Source organism: Balearica regulorum, chromosome 1, assembly GCF_011004875.1.
Source record: "Balearica regulorum gibbericeps isolate bBalReg1 chromosome 1, bBalReg1.pri, whole genome shotgun sequence".
NCBI lineage: Eukaryota > Metazoa > Chordata > Aves > Gruiformes > Gruidae > Balearica > Balearica regulorum.
In genome coordinates this window covers 194,068,933-194,088,506 of record NC_046184.1, presented here as the reverse complement: position 1 = coordinate 194,088,506, position 19,574 = coordinate 194,068,933, and the positions used below count along the sequence as shown (strand labels likewise).

At 34.9% G+C, this 19,574-nt stretch overlaps 1 protein-coding gene across 6 annotated transcripts in view; it reads left to right on the top strand.

Annotated features, from left to right (window-relative positions):
• The window catches only part of PDS5B (PDS5 cohesin associated factor B), a 119,145-nt gene that overhangs the window by 62,399 nt on the left and 37,172 nt on the right, over positions 1–19,574 (top strand). For all 6 annotated transcript variants that reach the window (XM_075742029.1, XM_075742027.1, XM_075742028.1 and 3 more), the window contains exons 14-22: positions 1,229–1,310; positions 7,241–7,289; positions 8,764–8,903; positions 8,979–9,094; positions 10,855–10,960; positions 12,854–13,014; positions 13,621–13,744; positions 14,496–14,654; positions 15,459–15,527. In XM_075742029.1, coding sequence (XP_075598144.1) covers positions 1,229–1,310; positions 7,241–7,289; positions 8,764–8,903; positions 8,979–9,094; positions 10,855–10,960; positions 12,854–13,014; positions 13,621–13,744; positions 14,496–14,654; positions 15,459–15,527 — 1,006 coding nt within the window. The remainder of the gene's footprint in view (positions 1–1,228; positions 1,311–7,240; positions 7,290–8,763; positions 8,904–8,978; positions 9,095–10,854; positions 10,961–12,853; positions 13,015–13,620; positions 13,745–14,495; positions 14,655–15,458; positions 15,528–19,574) is intronic.

Here is a 19,574-nt window from a genome sequence, read left to right as displayed (position 1 = left end):
TGCATGTCAGTCCTTTTATGTCTGAAAAAAGATGGCACAGATAGTAGCGTTGACTAGCCCTAGATCTTATCTGACAAGTTCTGAATTAATATACTCCTCATTTTAACAGCCAGGATGACTTAAGAGTGGGAAGGAATTACTTGTTTGGATTTTTTCCTTCAATATGCATTTTACTTGTAATTATGTTACATGCCTTCTCCAACTTAAAATGGGTAGAAGTGCATGAATTTGACTGCTGTGATGTTCACAGTTTGACTAAATTCAGTTAGTTTTACTTTGTTTTTTCATTTGCTAGTACTCAGTCATTTGAAAATTGAATGTAGCTTTTTTTCTCATGTGGGAGACTAGAAAGAACTTTTATGTACAAAAAATGGCTTAAAATAACCCTGAAGACTTCGAATATTACAGAAACTGATGTTTGAATCCCCTGCATTTCTTGTATTACCTGCCTAAAGATATAACAACTGTGACAAACTAAAGTTAAGAATAATATATTAAAAATAAAAAGTTACTGTTCTAATAATTTTTAGTATAGGCTAAACAAAAATGCAGAATGACTTCTTTTCAGTACTCGTTATTTCAGGCACAAATAACTCCTAAATTCTAGTTTTCATATGCAGCAGTACTCATTTGAAAACAGTATCTTCAGGTAGTTGTATAGAACTGACTTTTTACTTGTGGATTCTGGAAGTTTTTTAAATGAAGCTGAGACTTTTTATATGGCTTATGTTTTATGGAAAGTGTGCTAATTTTCAGTTTTGTTGAATCCCTCTAATGTGTCTCTTACAAGTCTAATCATGTCCACTTTTCACAATTTATTCTTCTAGTAGCTCCTTTCTGTGTGCAAGAAAAACATTGTTTTGATGATAAAAATCTTAAACACCTGCTTTAGCCTGCTTCTTGGAATGTTTTTAGAAGAGTGATTTCAAGCTTGTACAAATGAGTTCTTTATGGGATAGACATCAATTACTTCCTACTTCTTTTAAGGGCAGTGTAGTTAAGGATCTGAAATAAAACTTGATTCAAAATCTCACTTTGTTCCAGTCTAATATGACCAATTAAATTTTCTATGTCATGCTATTAGGAACCATTTAGCCTTTGCTCACACAGCAATGAAATTTTGGTGATAAGCACATTCCTGAATCTGAAGTTGAGAAGAGTTTAAAGGCTCTTATTTGACAGTTGTGTTATTTATCAATTAGATGACTTTGACAATTTTTTTTTTTAGAGCATTGAATGAAATGTGGAAATGTCAAAATTTGCTACGACATCAAGTAAAGGATTTAGTCGACCTAATTAAACAACCCAAAGTGAGTTCAATTTATCTTTATCCCACAGTGAATATGCAGTTTTACCTAAAAGAATAAACTATTTTTTATTCCATTTGTTTGACTATCTCAGGCTTATTTGTAGTGATAGATATAAAATATTGTGAAAGGTAACTGATATTTCAGTAGACTACACTTGCAGTAGGTAATGCATATACGTTTTGTCAGTAAAAGTGAAGAGGTAGGGATGTTTCAGGAATTTAAAAAAGATTTTGTCAATAATTTGATATTAAAACATTTGCTTCCAGTGTTTGAGTTACAACTTGCCAGGATTGTTCTGGCTCTTGAAAGAGGGGGAAAACCAGCATATGATTTTTGACTGCCAAATCAAGTCATTAAGAAAAAGTACCTATACACCCTAACTTCTTATCTTATATATGATTAGTAACAGTCAAGAAATTGGAGTGGTTTTATCCCTATCTCTTGGAAGCTTCTTAAATGTTGTATTGCAGATACCAGACTACAATGGGTTTCTTTTCTTTTTTTTTTTTTAACAAATTTGCTCAGAATGAAAAAATAAACATTATTGAGCATTTAGGATATTCTCATAAAGTTAAGTTTATAGATTTGTTTTAGTTATATGTATGTGCATACTCGTATTTGAGTGTGTGTGGAATCATACGATGAAGTTCTGGATTTAGTTTGGAATGTGATTAGAACTTGACTTTAAGGCCAAAAGCTCTATCTGGCGCTTTTTTTAACAGAAATACTATATAGTAGAAAGTGTTGCCATGCTCACATTCATATTACCTGTGTGTGTCATTTTTATTTTCTATATGCACATACACTCATATACCACAGTAAATTTAATCAAATTTTATGACTGAATTTTCCATTCACTGGAATTACCTGAACAGAAAGAGTGTGTAACCGCATTTTTACAAGTGTGGTTGGATTATCTAATGCATCTGCTTGGAAATGCTGCTGTCTTGCAGACAGAAAGAGACTTAGCAAAATAAAATTCATCACTTAGTGTTTCGGTCCTGATTGCAGTGAAATTTGTAATTTTGACTTAGTGCATTTAGAACACGCTGTAATGTGTTAAATACTAAGTGCAGTAATTGTTAGTACAACATTTCATTGCATTTTGGTGACTGTATTGAAATATTTTTCATGTATTGTTTTATATTATTTGGTGTAATTTAAATACATTTATGCATTTAAAACCTGAGTTAATTTCTTGATATTTTCTGCATTTCAGTTGAATGTGAAATTTCAACTTTTCCTTTTGTCTTGAGGGAGATGTAATGAAAGTTCTTTCTCAATTGTAAAATATCAAATATGATATGGAATTAAACATGTAGGTTTTGATAAACGCCAGCATAAGCATCACATTCAAAACAGTGTATGCTGTTGACATGTTTGCATTTGTCCATGTGGCTTTCATAATTTCTTGAGCTATTAAGTACTAATTCTCTACACGTTTCTTTTGGGTAACGGGACTGCATGGGAGAATTTAGGGGCTTGTGATCTGAGGTGCTGTTGCAGGCATCAAAATGGTTTTCAGTTAGGGAATTTGTACTTAATTTAGTTTATTGTCAATTAACATAAACTTTTAATTATTGATTCTGGTATTGAGAAATAAAAACGAACAAATAAACACTTAGAGAAACACCCTTTGGCTCCCCTTCGGACACCTGTCTTCTCCATGGTCCTTAGGCCCCTAGCTGCCTGCTGTGCTCAGTTCCTTTGAGGTGGTGGCAGCACAGGAGGTGGAGGTCAGGGCGTGGTGATTCCTTTCCTTTTGCTGCTCCTTGTTTCTTAACCACTGCTGCAGCGTGGGTTCCTCCACCGGCTGCAGTCTCTTTAGGGTTGTACTTTGTCCAGTGCCTCCTCTCCATGCCTGCTCCAGCGGCTCTTCCCCTGGCATCTCTCCTGCCTCTGCTCAGGTGTCTCTTCTTTTCCTTCAGCATCTCTCTCTTCTCCTGCTCTGCTGTCCATCCTGCCCTGGCATCCCTCTTGTTGGCCCTAGTGGCTACCACCCTTTCTTAAATAGGTTTTCTCAGGGGCACCATAGGCTTCTCTGACTGAAGTTTCCATGGATCAGTTTGTTGGTTGTGGAGCTGGCTGGAAGTGGCTTTGACTGGCACAAGAGTCCCTGACCACCTCCTGCACAGGTCACCTCAGCAGCCCTTTGCTACCCCAAACCCCGTTATACCCAATGCAGATGCTTAGCTATTTTTACCAAAGTTTTTTCTCTGTGATGCTCCTTGTATGTTGGTTTTTTTATTTGTTTTATTTTTTCTCCAAACTGATAATTAATTCATATAACAAATTCATTGTGTTTGAGATGAGTGCATTTTCATAATTGGAGTAGAACTGAAGGGACATACAGTCCAAGTCAGTAATGATCTTGAGACAAATACCCATTAGTCATTCAGAGCTGTAGAAACTCCGTGTTCTTTCAGGAAACAAAATTGAAATGAACTAGTAACCTGCTAGAGTATAACTGTGTGTTACCATAGGTGCTTCTTCACTTTGGTCAAATTTCTCCACTTAATCATGATAGCTTAGTTGTTGATTTTTCTCCTGTAGGTGTTGTCACTGTGGCAAGTGTAGGCGTTGTGAGAGCTCTGAGATGAACAGGGGATAGGACAAGAAGCAGTGTACAGAAGTTGCCACAATGAAACTTTGATTAGGTAGTAAGGAAAAAAATTGCAGTAAGGGTGATCAGATATGGGAACAGGTAGCCCAGAGGGGTTATGAAATCTTCATCCTTGCAAATAATTAAAATGCAACTAGATGAAGCCTGGAGCAAAACCTGATCTCAGTTGACCCTGCTTTGAGTAGGTGGTTTAACCAGGTGATCTACCGTTGTTGCTTCCAACCTACATTATTCTGTGACTATAAATCTTTGAACTTTCCAGTCCACTGTTTTCTTCATCTGGGAGAATCTTTTTGTGGTTTAGTGAAACTCTTCAGGCTTTCTCCTTTTTTCCTCTTCAGGCTTTCCCCAGTGTAAGCATTATTGAGGACACTGAAAATGTGTTAAGAAACCTTCTATTTCTGTTGATCATAACTTCTCCTAATCTGAGACAGAATGGATATCAAACTTGCCTTTAAGATGAGTTACTTTTGTGAAGAGCAAAAGCATAAATCACAGCTCTTCTTGTTTTCTCCTGCAGCAATGGTATACAGCTAAATGAAATACATAACCTTGCCTATTCACATGTGGAAAAGTGGATGAAAGCTGGTTTGTCTGTATTGGCATATATGAGCTTCATTTGCTGCAGATATGCAGCTGTTCTGGTGCTTCCATATCATGAATGCAAGATAATATAGATCTAGTGCCACAGTAGATCATCTAAAAAGAAATGTTTCTTGATCTTCTTCAATCTGACATTATTCTCTGGAGTTATACTACTACTAGAAGTTAAAGAATACTTCTGACTCAGGTTTGTTTGGCTGAATGATTAGTAGTTTGCTCAACTTAATGTCTGTATTAATGGGAGCCTTAGCCAGTACTTGAAGACTTAGCCAGTATTAGAAGACCAAACCTGTCAGAACAAAGAAAAAATCCACAGTACAATTTTGGTATTTTTCTTCTGAGTCGCAAGAAGTGTGAATCTGTTGACATTACTTGAATCCTATCAACCAGATTTGATTTCTATTTTTTTTTTCATTTCTTGTCCAAACGTGCCTGTTCAGTTGTGACAGCCAAAAGCCCCGAAAATGACAGCATTCTTCCAGCACTAAAAAGTGACAGAAAGTTCTGCAGAAATACTTAATGGCTGAAATTACATGCCAGGTGTCCATGTCACAAGATAGGACATTCACTAAAAACATTGCTTGTCTTAATCTCATGCTACATTTTTGTTATACTCTGATGTTTCAGAGGTTGCTCAAACATTGCCAAATTTTCTACACACTGGCTAATAAATTTCCCTTTTTTATGACTAAAAAACCTATGCAAATATGTTAGAACTCCAAATAATCCTATTTTCTTTCATAGTACCTAGTCAATTGCAGAACAGAAATTTACTCTGAAAAGTTGAAGGATACTCCTCCTGGAAATAGACACTTCCATGTGTTAGCCAAGGTTATTGTAACAAATTGTAATTTTGTTATCTCCAAAGCTGATACGACTTGTTTGAACTTTATTTGAGATCTCTATGCAGATTTCATTAATAAAATGCAAAGAAATTAGATGCACCTGAACAAGACTTTGACCTCTGTCTTGAAGTTTTTCCTATCTGCTCCATAATAATTCTAAGACCTTTATAAGAAAAATGTCAGTGGCTCACAACACTATCTCTTAGCAACTCTTTCATGATATGAACCTGATGAAAAGGCCCCACTGTAGGTGTTCATTTGCCTCATGTACTTTAGAAGAAAAAGAACTCTTCTTACCAAGATGAGCCTTCTGAGTTGATCTGATGTTTTCTTGTTTGTAAATTTTAGGCTACCAATTTTGTCTGTTATAAAGGGAGTTCTAGAAAAGACAATTTTAGCAATGGTGGTTGCTAAACACTGTTCTTTTAAAATTTAAATACTTTACAGGAAAAGCTCATGAAGTGTGGTTGTGTCTTATTTAAATCTTTTCTCAGAAGAATATAATTTGATAGTTGGAGACCATAATTGATACTATTTACATGCATTCTATGATTCTATGATTTATGGAGTTTTGTAGACTTCGTAAGTTGTGTCACCAAGGTGGATCTGTCAGAAGTTGATTGGCAAAAGAGCGGTTTCATTTCTGGTTTGGAAGCCGATGGGTCTGTATACTTTTGACAATATTGCTGTAAGCCTGAACTTTCTTTCAGGTCCCAATTTTCATTTTATTTATGAAGATGTCAGAGTTGTTTAATGACACTAACTACACAGCAGTGAAAGATATCTTTCTTTTTTCCTTCTTTTTTTTTTTTCCTTCTGTCTACCTGAGAACACTTTCCTGAGGATGATCAGAGTGTTATCTTAACTGTATATTTAAGGATTCCCTTTGTCATTTTTAGTGATAATTCCTTAATATTTGAAACTTTAGTGTAATTCCACAAAACTTCCTAGTCTGTAGAATACTGTGGAGTACAACTAAAAGTGGGGGGAAGGTGGCTTGGTAACTAGTTTGTCTCCCTTCAGTAGGAGGTGATAGGTTGTACACACATTACTTACTTGTTAAAAATATATTCTTATCAAGAAAATGTACTTACTATGTAGTTTTAGCTGGCTGTGAACTTTTTGGTATTCTTTTTTTCCTCTTCCATTTACTCTGTGTCAGAACTAACTCTTGAGGTGGACTTTGTATGTGTAATTTGAAATCTTGTACTGGAAAATGAGATAAGTCTTTTGTGTAACTTATTTTGCTTGTAAGAGCTGTTGGACGATTTTATATCAGCAATGGTTTCACTGAAATCTAAGCTTCACAGATATCCTGAAATGCAGTTATGTTTTCATTTTTTTTGTTGTCATGGTCTCTGATTACTACTTTTACAATTAGAGTGCTATCTTCTGCCTCCCTGTTCAGCTGAACAGGAGTAGCAATTGTCTTATTATTGACTTGCTCCATTCTTTACAATAAGGCGGGAACTACTGCTGAGACTATTGAGAAGATAAAGTGAATTTAATTCTTGCTGTTCATTTTAAATATAAAACCAAAGAGGCTTTACATGGAAGACAGTTGCAGAAATAACCCATTTGTGCTGTTTGTAAGTTATGTAGTAGACTGAAAAGGAATAAAAATACTGTACATCAGCATATGTGCCACAGGGTGTTACTGTAGGTGTGATCTACCTTTTCCTTGCTGTAACTATCTAGCACTAACTCTGCAGTGGTAGTTTTGATTTCTAACACACTGACGTGTTAACAAAATGATGACTTGTGGATAATGCATTATGGAATTTTGCTCACTCAGTATTCAAATGGAAATATATAATGTACAATTTTTACTTAATACATTTTTCTTTTGTGACTTGCAGACAGATGCCAGCAGTAAAGCTATATTCTCAAAAGTGATGGTTATAACAAGTAAGTCAGTTTAAGTATTTACACTGTCAAAAGTTACAGTTGAAATACATTGCTTTCTTGCTTTAAAAATCATTTGAGATAAGCTTATAACAAATAAGTTTTGTAACAAAATATAAATAAATCAAATAAAACACAATGTAACAATATGCTTTAAAGAATTAAGACAACTGTAAGCAGAATTATTTCCTTACTGTAAAAAGTCTCCTGTCATGGAGGTTATCACATGACATTTTGGTTGCATCTGTTGTAGACTAATTCAAAATGCAGATTATTTAGGCACCAACGTGTCTGCTTTACCATTTATTGTAGAATATATATTAACTGATGTTAACTAACCTGCTAAACTATCTACTGACTTAGCTGTCTTTGGAGTGTTGGTATTGTAAGTTCTGCTGGGAGAACGCAAAAGAGTTTGGGTTTGGGTAGAGCAGGACAGCACTTTGGAAACTGAAGAACTTCTGTGTAACCTGAACTTTTGGCAAAGGAAAAACCACCAATCCCAAAGCAGCACTTCTTCTCCCCAGCCCACTGTGCCAATAGCATTAAAACCAGTAAGAAAAAACCCCTTGTTTTACAATTCTGAAATTTCATTTTTAAATCAACCTTGTTTTTCAAAAAGCAAACTGTTCTGGCAAAAAAAATACTACTTAAGGATATGGACATTTTTTTGCAAAAATGTGGAGGAAAAGCTGAATCTTGCTGCCTCGGCCATGTTCGAAATCCTTTTTTTCCTTTTATTTATAATATAAAACTTGAACAGTTTGTAATTTTTCTGATTCTTTTAATTCTTGGTTGCATTTAAAGAAAAAAAATACAGCAAAACAAATACTTAGTAGAACTTGTTTTGAACTAACTATCCTATAGTCCTATACCATCTTCTGTACCAACTTTGCTTAACACCTATTGTACCAAAACCATAAAACATCTTAAATAGTAGACTAACACTTTGCCAAAAAATGTCCTGTTAGGTTATAAAATATAAATACAAAATTAATATTTAGTTTTAAAAAACGCATTTTTAAAGCTTTATTTTGAATGTTGAAAGCTGTTGAAAAGCTTATGTTTAGTGAAGGGGTATTTTAGCAAAAATACTCTTTTGGTGATTTTCACATTTGTCTTATCAGGTGATCTATTCACTGAGTATATTTTTCTGTGGGGCATAGGGCTTTGCATTCTGAGCTCAACTTGAGCTGTTAATAATATTAACAGGAACAGGTAGACTTACTGGAAAATGAGTGTGAAGGGAGAAGAAAGCAATAGCCGGGGAGATGTGTGGGTATACAGATTTTTAGAAATTGGTGTCCTCATAGATACATCTGCACATGTTGAGATGTTTTGTGTTTGTTTCCCTCTCTGCTTCTTAGTTAACTTAAACAGATATAGAAACTTTCTTGATGTGACGTTTCAAATTTGTGTAATTTACAATACTGATACTTACTATAATGAATAGTGATTCCTTTTGTTTTTTTTAAAGGAAATCTTCCTGATCCAGGGAAAGCTCAAGATTTCATGAAAAAATTCACACAAGTTCTAGAAGATGATGAAAAAATAAGAAGTCAGTTAGAAATGCTTGTTAGCCCAACATGCTCTTGCAAACAGGCTGAAGGATGTGTGGTAAGAATTGCTCTTAAAACGTGAATATTTTTGGAATGGAATTGATTATAAATTTAATTGAAATTTATGTTGCAGAGGGAAATAACAAAGAAGTTGGGCAATCCAAAACAACCAACAAATCCTTTCCTGGAAATGATAAAGTTTCTTCTTGAGAGAATTGCTCCTGTGCACATTGATACTGAATCCATCAGGTATTTGTGTGTGTGTTGTTGGCCATAGATTGCAGGGTTAGAAATTGGGGGTTCTAATTTCATCTTTAAGCACAAGCAGTAATGGATTGGGCGGGTGGGGTTTAAGACCTGGTGACCTGCAATATTTTCTTCCATTTCCCTTTGCTTGGGGTTTTTTGTCTCCTCATTCAGAATGTAGCCATGTGAACAATTGATTTGTCATTCAGCACAGCCAGGACAACCTGTCAGTAAAAATGGATATGTTGCTGATGGGAAAAATCTGGTTTGTGAATGACTGCCTTACTATAAAAGAAATTTCTGTCCATGGCTATTCAGACACTTCATTAAAGCTTTCCACCCAGAATACTAGCTCATAGTGACATAAACACTAATTTAACTGAGGAAATAAAGACTTTAAGGAAGAATAAGCCAAGTTATGGAGGGGGAAATAGTTGCTGAAATGGTTATTTAACAGTTGTATTTGAGATATGTGGTACCTCATGAGAGACGACTAGTTCTAAATAGTGGTAAATTCTTATCTGTTAATTCCAACTATAGTAACTGATTTTTAAGTACTTGACCTTTTCGCTTTCTGCCTGTCAGATATACAATGCAATAAAGCCACTGAGATTTCACTTAATCTGTTTCAGAATCATTCTTAACATGACTTTTCTTTTGATCTTGGATGAAGTACAACGTGTAGCTAGATTTTTACTTTAAATTTGAAAATGCATTTTTTTTTTCAAATTCACAGAAGCAATATGAAATGTATATTTAAACTAATATTCACATGTGGCGCTAAGTTGTAATACTTGTTTCACAGTCTACCTACTGCTGACTGCCATACAGTATACAAGCACACAAAAAAAAAAGGCAGTAAAAAGCACTTTTGCCACAGGATCAGTCTTCTCCCATCTCTGTAATTTTTCACTTCTGCTTCATTTTTAAGACTGTCAGACTGTTTTTTTTTTTTTTAATAAATGGTCATTTTTATCCAATTGGGACAAAAAAAAGAAATTTGAAGTCTGACTAGGAGGTCTTTCCCTTGATTTGCTACCAACTTTGGGGTGGTTTTTTGGTTGGTTGATTTTAGGGTTTTTTGGTGTTTTGGTTTGTTCAGAGGTTTTTTTGCCCTGTAAATATCACTTACAGGATGTACTGAAGGAATATTATGAGTATTGTTCAGCACTTGGTAGGAAAGCTGCCTGCAGCACTCATTAATAGAATCATTTGGATAATCACTATTTCCCTTCCTGGGGTACAGTGTAAGAAAAAAAACAAGCGTTACTGTAAAGGTGAAATATACAGGAGATAAATCTTTTAAATTTTTCATCAACTCTTAGAAACAGCTGTTTATTTTTTTCTCTTTGTTATAGACTAAACGTTATAAACAATTATTTTCCATCAATTATTAATAGAATTAATAGAACCCATAGCAGCTGGTAACCTCGGCATAATTCTTGCCTGAATTTGGAGCTTGTAATGCTCAAATTATTTTCTTATTTTGGTCATCCTTTGGGAGTAATGTGTATATAATAGTTCTTAATTCATGATGGATAAATGTTTTTGAACTTAATGCTTTATAAGCTTTGATTTAGATGGGAGATGAGGACAACCAGATTGTGTATGAGATTAATTTATATTTGTTTTATAACAACCTTATGCTTTAGGTGTTTTAAATAAGCTTATTAAATAAACTTAATTATTTTAAACTTACGAAAATAGTCATACAAGGTGGAATTGCAGTAAGTACAAGGCCATCTTTTTGTTTTGCTCTTCAGTGCCCTTATCAAGCAAGTAAACAAGTCTATAGATGGAACAGCTGATGATGAAGATGAGGGTGTACCTACTGACCAGGCAATCAGAGCGGGTCTTGAATTGCTTAAGGCAAGTATACTCCTGGTGGTCAGTGAGCACATGAAACTTTCTGTAGCAACTTTGTTAAAATAAATTTTTAATTAGCGCTCAGTATCTTTAATCATAAGCATGTGGTAGCTTTCTGGAAGAGTACTGTTAGCATGTAAGTAAGATTATCTTACAAATCATGTAGAAGTTTTTCTGGAAGTTGAAAGTAGTTGCATGTGTGATGTCAGCAGCTGAGTTTTGATTATTAGACTGTGAATTCAGTGATTTGTGAATATAGTTATACTACTTTTGGAACTGTACTTGTATATCAGTACAATACTGTGGTTCCTATGAGTTTCTCATAAATTTGGGTCTTACCTATTTCAACTACGTGTAATCTTTGAGACCTAGTTAACAGAGCAAACCCCATTGAGATGCGTTTCTGGGGACATTGTACAAAATTTCTTACTCTGCTCTCCCTTTTTCCTAAGAGGAAAAGGGCTGATCACTGTGTTATTTACAAGTACTGTTAAAAGCGTGAACCTTTTAAGATGCAATTACATAGGGCTTTTTGTTTCACTTAGTGCTTTTAGCCTAAAGTCTTTGACAGAGACTATGTAGTGTCAGCTTTGCCTGTACTTGCACAGAAAGGTACTTGTGCCATAGTACCACCTCAGTTATATGATCGTGTTGGGAGTAGTCCAGCTGTGGGTTGACTTCAGATGCCTCAAAATCTAAAGAACTCACATGCAGAAGTTTTCAGAATATATTAGATCAACTAAGGCCATAGTAGATGTATCTAAGAGCATGTCATTCTTTAGTCAGATGCTCATGTTTAGATAAAAGTGCAAAAAACCAGCAGCACAAAGATGAATCTGAGTAAGAATGAATTATGTCATGAAGGACTGTGTATTTGAAAGAAGGCTCCCAGGTCAGTATTTACATATTCATATGAACAAGCATGACACATTTAAGGAAGAGGAGTAAGATTATCCTGAAGAAAATGATCTGTACATCATGAGAAGAATCCAGAAACGACAAGTATAGGAGTGTAGAAAAGGGAATGCCATACAATGAAGCGTGGAGGAAGGTAACTTGATGAAAGTAGAAAACTGCGTGTGAGGAAGTTCCTAGATTTTTGGGATAGTTTCTTTGCCATGGGTCAGAATTTTATATGAAAAGAGACTGATAATCAACAGCCACTTAAAAATGAAGAGAAGGCAAACTTTCAGAGAGGATCAAATAAGGATTTTTTTTTTTTTTTTAACATGGGATGACTGTCATGGTTGAAGACAGAGTCCAAGAATCTGAAGGAGAGGTACAGGATTTGGTAAGCTGCTGTGGAAAGCTTGAGGAACTAGACACCCTATGGAGTATGTCTGTATTACTATTTTAGAGTTAGGAACTTCACTTCCGAGTACAACCAGTTGTTCCACTTAGGAAACAAGCATGAAGTCTGGGAGTACAAAAACTGGATTCTTTTTAGAGAAACAAAATTATGAGATGGGCTTTGGAAGCACTGTTGTGTTGCAGTGGCTAAAGTGGGTTCAGTCAGTCTAGAAATACTCTGAAGTAAACCCCCTGAAATGTGAATATTGCTTCCTTAGCATCAAGAGTTTCTCGTAAGACCTGCTTCTGCTGTAACCCAGTACTTGCTAATGTAGGTGTAGCCACTGAGACGTACATGTTCGTAACAACAGGAGAAGAAATTGAGACTGGAGAAATAAGTTAAACCTGATGAGATCATGTATAGACAGAAATGTTTAGGAGGTACTAAAAAAAAAAAAAGCCAGAATCAGAAATGTGGCTCACGTGACTAAATGAGGCAGAGTGTCATAAATATTCCAGTATGGCGGTGAAAATTACTCTTGATGGAATGTTCTATATAAGTGGACCTTTACAAATATTAACATGGCTTTCATCTTATTTTGGCAGGTACTTTCATTTACGCACCCTATCTCATTTCATTCAGCTGAAACTTTCGAATCTCTCCTGGCTTGCTTGAAAATGGATGATGAAAAAGTGGCAGAAGCTGCATTACAAATTTTCAAAAATACAGGAAGTAAAATTGAAGAAGACTTTCCTCATATACGATCGTAAGTTGTATATCTCACTCTGAGTAGTGTTCTTTACTATATTGGACTTTGAAAGTTCTCTTTCTGCCTTTTACATGCTATAGCATTATCCTGCATTCTTTTGCAAGAAAGTATTACTTCAGGTAAAACAGGAAAGAGATGTGAATGACTTTAAAATGCAGAGGTTTTTGGAGAATGGAAGTGAAAAGTAGTGACAGCTGATATGTCACTGATACTACTGTAATTTTAATCATTGCCCTTCAGAATTACTTATGTTGTTTCCTAAATTAACTATAAGGCAATGTAAAAACATTCTTTGCGATTCAGTGAGGATATGTAGACAAGAATATTTCCAAAAGAGGATTTAGTAACTTGTGCAGATAAACTGTTTGTTTTTCCACGTGATATTTTATCAACAAACCCAGGTTTAGGTTTTTTTACTTGCAAGCCATATAAATAATCTTTTTTTTTTTTCTTTCTTTGAAGAAATTGCCAAAACCAGAACAAGCACTTTTGCCGTGATGTTGAGTTTTATAGATGTGTATCTGTACTCTTTTGCTAGCTTGGTATTTTGGTAGATTTTCAATTTGTGAAAAGGTACTTATCTCTCTCTTTTTTTTTTTTAAGTGCTTTGCTTCCAGTGTTGCATCATAAAGCTAAAAAGGGACCCCCTCGTCAAGCCAAGTATGCTATTCACTGCATCCATGCAATATTTTCCAGCAAAGAAACACAGTTTGCACAGATATTTGAGGTAAAATTAAAATATTCAGGTTACTCTTAATTAAATCTTTTATATTGCATATGTCAACTAAGGAATGTAGTGGCAATTTATACAGCAAGTTCTGTCAAATTTAGAAAAGATAGTTTTCCCCTTTCCCTTTGTTCTCCTACAGTTTGGCCTGAAAAATGGTAGTGAATGATAGAGTAAAACAAAGTGTTGGACTGTCTGCTAGAGCCATGAACTATTCATGGAAAGAGGAACCATAAACCAGTCCTCACCCCTGTTGGGACTGGCTCAAAGTATTTAAATGGCTACAGGAATTATGGAAAACTGAATTATGGTAGAGACTACTTCAATAGATTTTATAATTATAACTGTAAATATACTTTTAAATTAGTGCACATCAGCCTTTTGTCTTGAAGGCTGAATCAGAGTCCATTTCTGAAATAGCCATCTTGAGATGTAGTATGCCCACTGCTTCAACAAGAAAACATGCTTTTTAATCCATTGTTTCCCAAATGGTCCTGCTTGACCTGCCACTTTTTGAACTACCTAGACGTCATAAACATTTCGTCTGTCGTCTTGATTTTTCTCTTGATTTGTAGGACACTTGTAGGGTTGATGAATGTCTCTTTAAATCTAAATAGTCAATAGTTCTTTTAAAATTGTATTTCTGAAATAGAATGAGACATGGACAGCTTGGTAAAGAACTCCTACCCCCCTCCCCTGAATAAGACACAGATTATATCAGTAATACCTGAATTCGTTGCCTTTATTCTAGCCACTGCATAAAAGTCTGGATCCAAGCAATTTTGAGCATCTCATTACGCCGTTGGTTACTATTGGCCATATAGCCATGCTAGCACCTGATCAATTTGCTGCTCCTTTGAAATCTTTGGTTGCCACTTTTATTGTTAAAGATTTGCTAATGAATGATAGGGTAAGTATTTTAAAAACCTCATATTAAGATTCTGCTGCTTTTGTAGTCTGATACTCAGCAAGTACTTGTGAAAAGTTTGGGCTTGTTGGTCGTTCTTTTTGTATATGGCTGTCTTTGGATTTCCACTTACACTGTTTGACTCAAAGCACACAGTACAGTACAGGAAGGGAGACAGGGCTAATTTGGTGGTCATTACTCAGTGATGAGCTGTACAGCACAGCATTTGATCACTCATGACTTGTCTTTTGTTAAAAATGGGAAAATTGCTATTGACTTTGCTCACTTAGTCTCTTGTCTTGAGCAAGCAAGTTGTGATTTTTCTGGGAAGTATAAAGCATTTGAAACTAAAATACATACTGTTTAAATGAAAGACTGTGAATTTTAATTTTTCTAATACTTCCGTACTGATAGTGATTATAAAGTGAAAAAAATAACTTGTGCATTGTCAGCCATTGCTTAGGGAAAAAATTACTGTCTAAAACGATATGCTTGAGGTTCCAGTCTACTGGATATGGAAAATGGAAATAATTTTCAAAGCAATGGCTATTACACTCTAAAGCAATAGTTTTCAGGTAAGAAAAACCAAATAAACCCCTTTAGTACTGTTAAATTTGCTGATACTGGAATAGTGAGATAATAGTAGCATCTCACTTCTGTAGTGGTTACTTCTATAAAATACAGAAGGCATAAAGCCTAACCAGTTGTAGTGCTGCTGTATTGTTCTCGGAAGCAAACAAGAAAGAGGAGATTATAGCAGGTTTCACTGAAGAGTAATAGTGTAACAAAATGTAACATTTGATTTAGCTTCCAGGAAAAAAGACAACAAAACTTTGGGTCCCAGATGAAGAAGTGTCTCCTGAAACACTTGTTAAAGTAAGTAGCGTTTACTATTTTCCTATGATTGTGTGTATAATACTTCATAATCAACTGGCTTTTGCTGTTTGTTTGTCTCCTTTCTAAAAGTAAAGAAGTTGTAACTGTTTTTAAATTGAGGGTCTTATCAGAATATACATTTTTGGATTGCCAGAAGAAAAGAATTTTGCTCTTGGGAGCATCTACTTTTTTTACTTTTGTAAATAAATTTACAAATGCACTTTATTGAATTTTTTATTATAGCTTTTTATAGGCTTAGGTTTGTTGTGCAGCACTTAAGTGTTCCAGATATCATCACAGATAAAGTAAAATTATTTTTTTTCCCCTGCTGTTTAGCAGGGAGTTAAATATCATAGAGGCTTTGTTTAGTCTTCCTTTTTTCTTTTGAATTTTTGGGATATTCCAAGAAGCTTTTGGTGCTGTTTTAGAATAAAGAAAAAATTGGTTTTGGATTTGTCAGTTTCCTCAAATGAATAAATGTGTTGTATTGCTTTTCTCTGAGTATTAGGGAAAAACCTAGATTTAAAAAAAGAGAAAAAACCCACACTTTTAAATAGTGGGGATTTTATTGGGTTTTTAACTTAAATTTCATCTTAAGCTTGTTCTTTTCTGGAGCAAGTTTACTATTACATTTTCTGGACTTGGTAATAGATATTCTGACTCAATTTTTTCACTCAATCAGAAATAGACTTATATGGTGGAAAATACATTCTGTGACTGTATTTGTTTTTAAATGCCCTTTCTTCAGAACAGGAATAGATTATGCTTTCCCATTTTCTTTCAGAATTAAAGATGCATGTACTTTGTAGCATGCTGTTTCAAAGTTAATTATTGCAGTCATTTAACTTCCAATGCCTTTTGAATAAAGTTGCTCTGATGGTTTAAAAAAGTTCTTTGCTGTCTCTCTTGAAGTTGTTAAAACTCCTTCTCTGCTGGTTTAGTAAGGACTTTGGTTTCCGGCTTGGTACAGAAATCATTACTGGAAATGCTCAGTTGTGTTTGGAGTTGATTTGTTAGCTTTTTATTTGTTTGACTACAGCAAGGATATTTTTCTTATTTGTGCAATTCCATAGTTACACAGTACACTCCAAAAATTGTTAAAAGAATGCATGTTTGTTTTGATTTCATGAACTACTAGTTTAAAATAGACATGATTTCACTTCAGTGATTATACATGTAACTTGAAGTAGTAAATATTAATTGTTTTTTCATATTTTTAATGATTTGTGAAGGTGTAATATCTCTCTAAAATGCACTTTTATATTTATAAAATTTTTCATACAATTGGCTGTTTGGAAGGGAATTGGCTTATAGAAAATCTTAAGGCGATTTGAAGTTGAAGCCAAGCCTGAAAACTGTAAGAAGCATTTATTGGCAAGTGAAAATAGATTATTGTGAAAATTGATTTGCAGATTTAATTAGCATTTATTACTACTGAGAAGCTTATATTTAATGAATGCTGCAGGCAGGCCACACCATTAGTTTATAAACGATTTCTCTCTGACAGTGTATTTTTCTTCACTCTGGTTTTAAAAGCCTCTGTCTCCTTTTGTAACATAACTGTGTAATGTATCTTAAAAGTAGCAAATTTAAGTATGAAAGGGGGAAGGACTGATGAAGACAAAATTTAAGTATTGTCCAGCTTAACAGATGTAAACTGATACAGGCTAGCCTTAGTTTTTGATGTTAAACCTTAAATGAAATTATGTCTGTAGAGAAATGTTTCAGTAAAGTATTAAATATGAATTGGATTAATTATTGTATGAGTTAGACTTAAATTCCTACACCTGACACTTGAGTGACTGCTCTAAAGCAGTAATCTCTCCTGGCAGTGATCAGTACTGAATACTTCTGTGCACCATGCAGTGGATCGAGACTTATGTAGTAGCAGTGATTTCTTGTTTCCTTCTATGTACACTGCAATGTAAGATTTCACATCCTGTTTCTCTAACTGTGATTTAAGTGGGCATTGTTTCATTTTTTACTACTGCACAAACCTGCAGCATTTGTGGCTCTGAAAACTCAAGTAGTAGAAACCTAAGCTAGCTGTTGTCATAATGTTGACACAGTAGGAAGACTGTTTCTAGGATCATTACATGGGATGGGAGCCCATTACACTTTTACAATGGAGGCGTGATGATAACTGCTAGATCACAGGAAAGGGTTATAACTGTGTTGATTATTTTTGTTAATCTTAAAAATTAATACTTATTCACTACTGACAGTTTGTGTATAGCTTGTAGTTAACTGCAGTTTTCTCGTATAACAGATGAGAGATCTGTCACATTATATTCACTGTCTCAGAAAGAAATGATAATGTGCTATCACTTCTGCTCACATTTCAAATACACGTAGTTCATGTTGTGCTTGTTGAGTACAAAGCAGTTATTTGTGGCCTCTGCTGTGGTTCTGACCCATGTTGTATTTTGACTTGATATTTTCATGTTGTGTGTACTAATTTTTAACCTCGGAGGAGAATTCTAGGCTCATGGGACAGAAATTGAAACAGGACGTTCAGACTGGATATAAGGAAAAAGTCTGAGAACAGTCAGGCAATGGAACAGGTTGCAAGAGGACGCAGGCTGCCAAGAGGGCCTGTGCAATCTCCATTCTTGGAGGCTTTCAAGACAATAGTGGATAAAACTGAGACAGGAGATTGGACTGGAGATCTCCTGATGCTCCTTCCAACTGGAATTATCCTTTGATAGTTGATGCTGTTTGGCTGCAAAAAAAATATTTAAAACATGAGGGCAGTGCAAACTGACATCATGTTTGTTTAAGTCTTAAGGTAGCCAGAAGCAGTGACTGGGGGAACTCTTATGCCCTGTACTAATTTCATGGGAGTGCTTTATTCTGAAGGGTTGCTGGAATGCTATCACATCATTAACAGCAGCAAAGAAACTGGGAACATAGTGGGGTCAGAGGACAATTCTGAAGGAGTTGGGATTAGGACTTCTTACATGGAAGGAAGACTAGAGTAGATTCGGACGGTGAAATTGGGGCAAGGGTATTATGGAGGGGAAAGAGAAAAGCAAAGGTTAAAATTGAAATTGCTCAGGAGCTAACCAGAGATGTCAGGGCACAAGATGGCATGTGACTGTTCCCTGGCTGAATACGTTATTTACTTGAAGACCAAATAAAGAGCTAGCATGTTTCTGTCTCCCAACAAATGGGAGGCACTAATGGTTACAGTTACTGGTTATGACATAAAGAAACTGAATTGGTAAGCTGTCAAAAGATCTACTACTGCTGCTATTAGCATTAGTGGTAGTAGCTTGTTTTTGTCATTATATTAATTTATTATCATTTTAATATAATAATAAAACAATATTATAATATTTTAGTATTATTATATTGGTTTTAGTAGTATTATGTTGGTTTTATTGCTATTACAGTCTTCTGGTGGATACTTAAAGCCGTTTCAGTGGAAGACCCCTTGAAAGCTAGGGCAAGACAATTCAACAAACTCCATTTGCATTTTGAGTTCCTGAGTGACAGACATCCTACCTCTTGCTGGTATTACCCAGTAGAATTCTGTAGGTGGAGTAAATGGGCTTCAGAGTTTATAAAATAAACTCACATATAGATGACAGTCCTAGAACTTAGATCTGAAGGGACCATTGTGATCAGTTTGTTATATGGAATAGATAAACTGTATGATGAATTTCTTCTGGTGATATCGTGAATATTTATATAAAAGTTGTTAGAACTACCTTTCCTATTAAGGAGAAAATTTGGAGTTACCATGTACAAAAAGTTTCTCAGTTTTGTAAAGCTTTTGGGTTTTGTGTTTTGAACTTCAGGGTTTGATGTTTTGGTTTGTTTGGTTTTGTTGGGTTTTTCCTCAAGGATGTCTATGTGATTCAGATGAGCATTTTCATTTTTCTCTAAGAGGACACTCCTGTTTTCTCTATTGTCTCTGCTCTCATATGGAAGGAAAATGAAAGGACAAAAGGATTCAAATACTAAAACAATCTCCAAATTCATGATTTTCACTAAAGAAATGTGAAATTATTCAGTGTCTCATGATAGCTGCATACTTTTAGA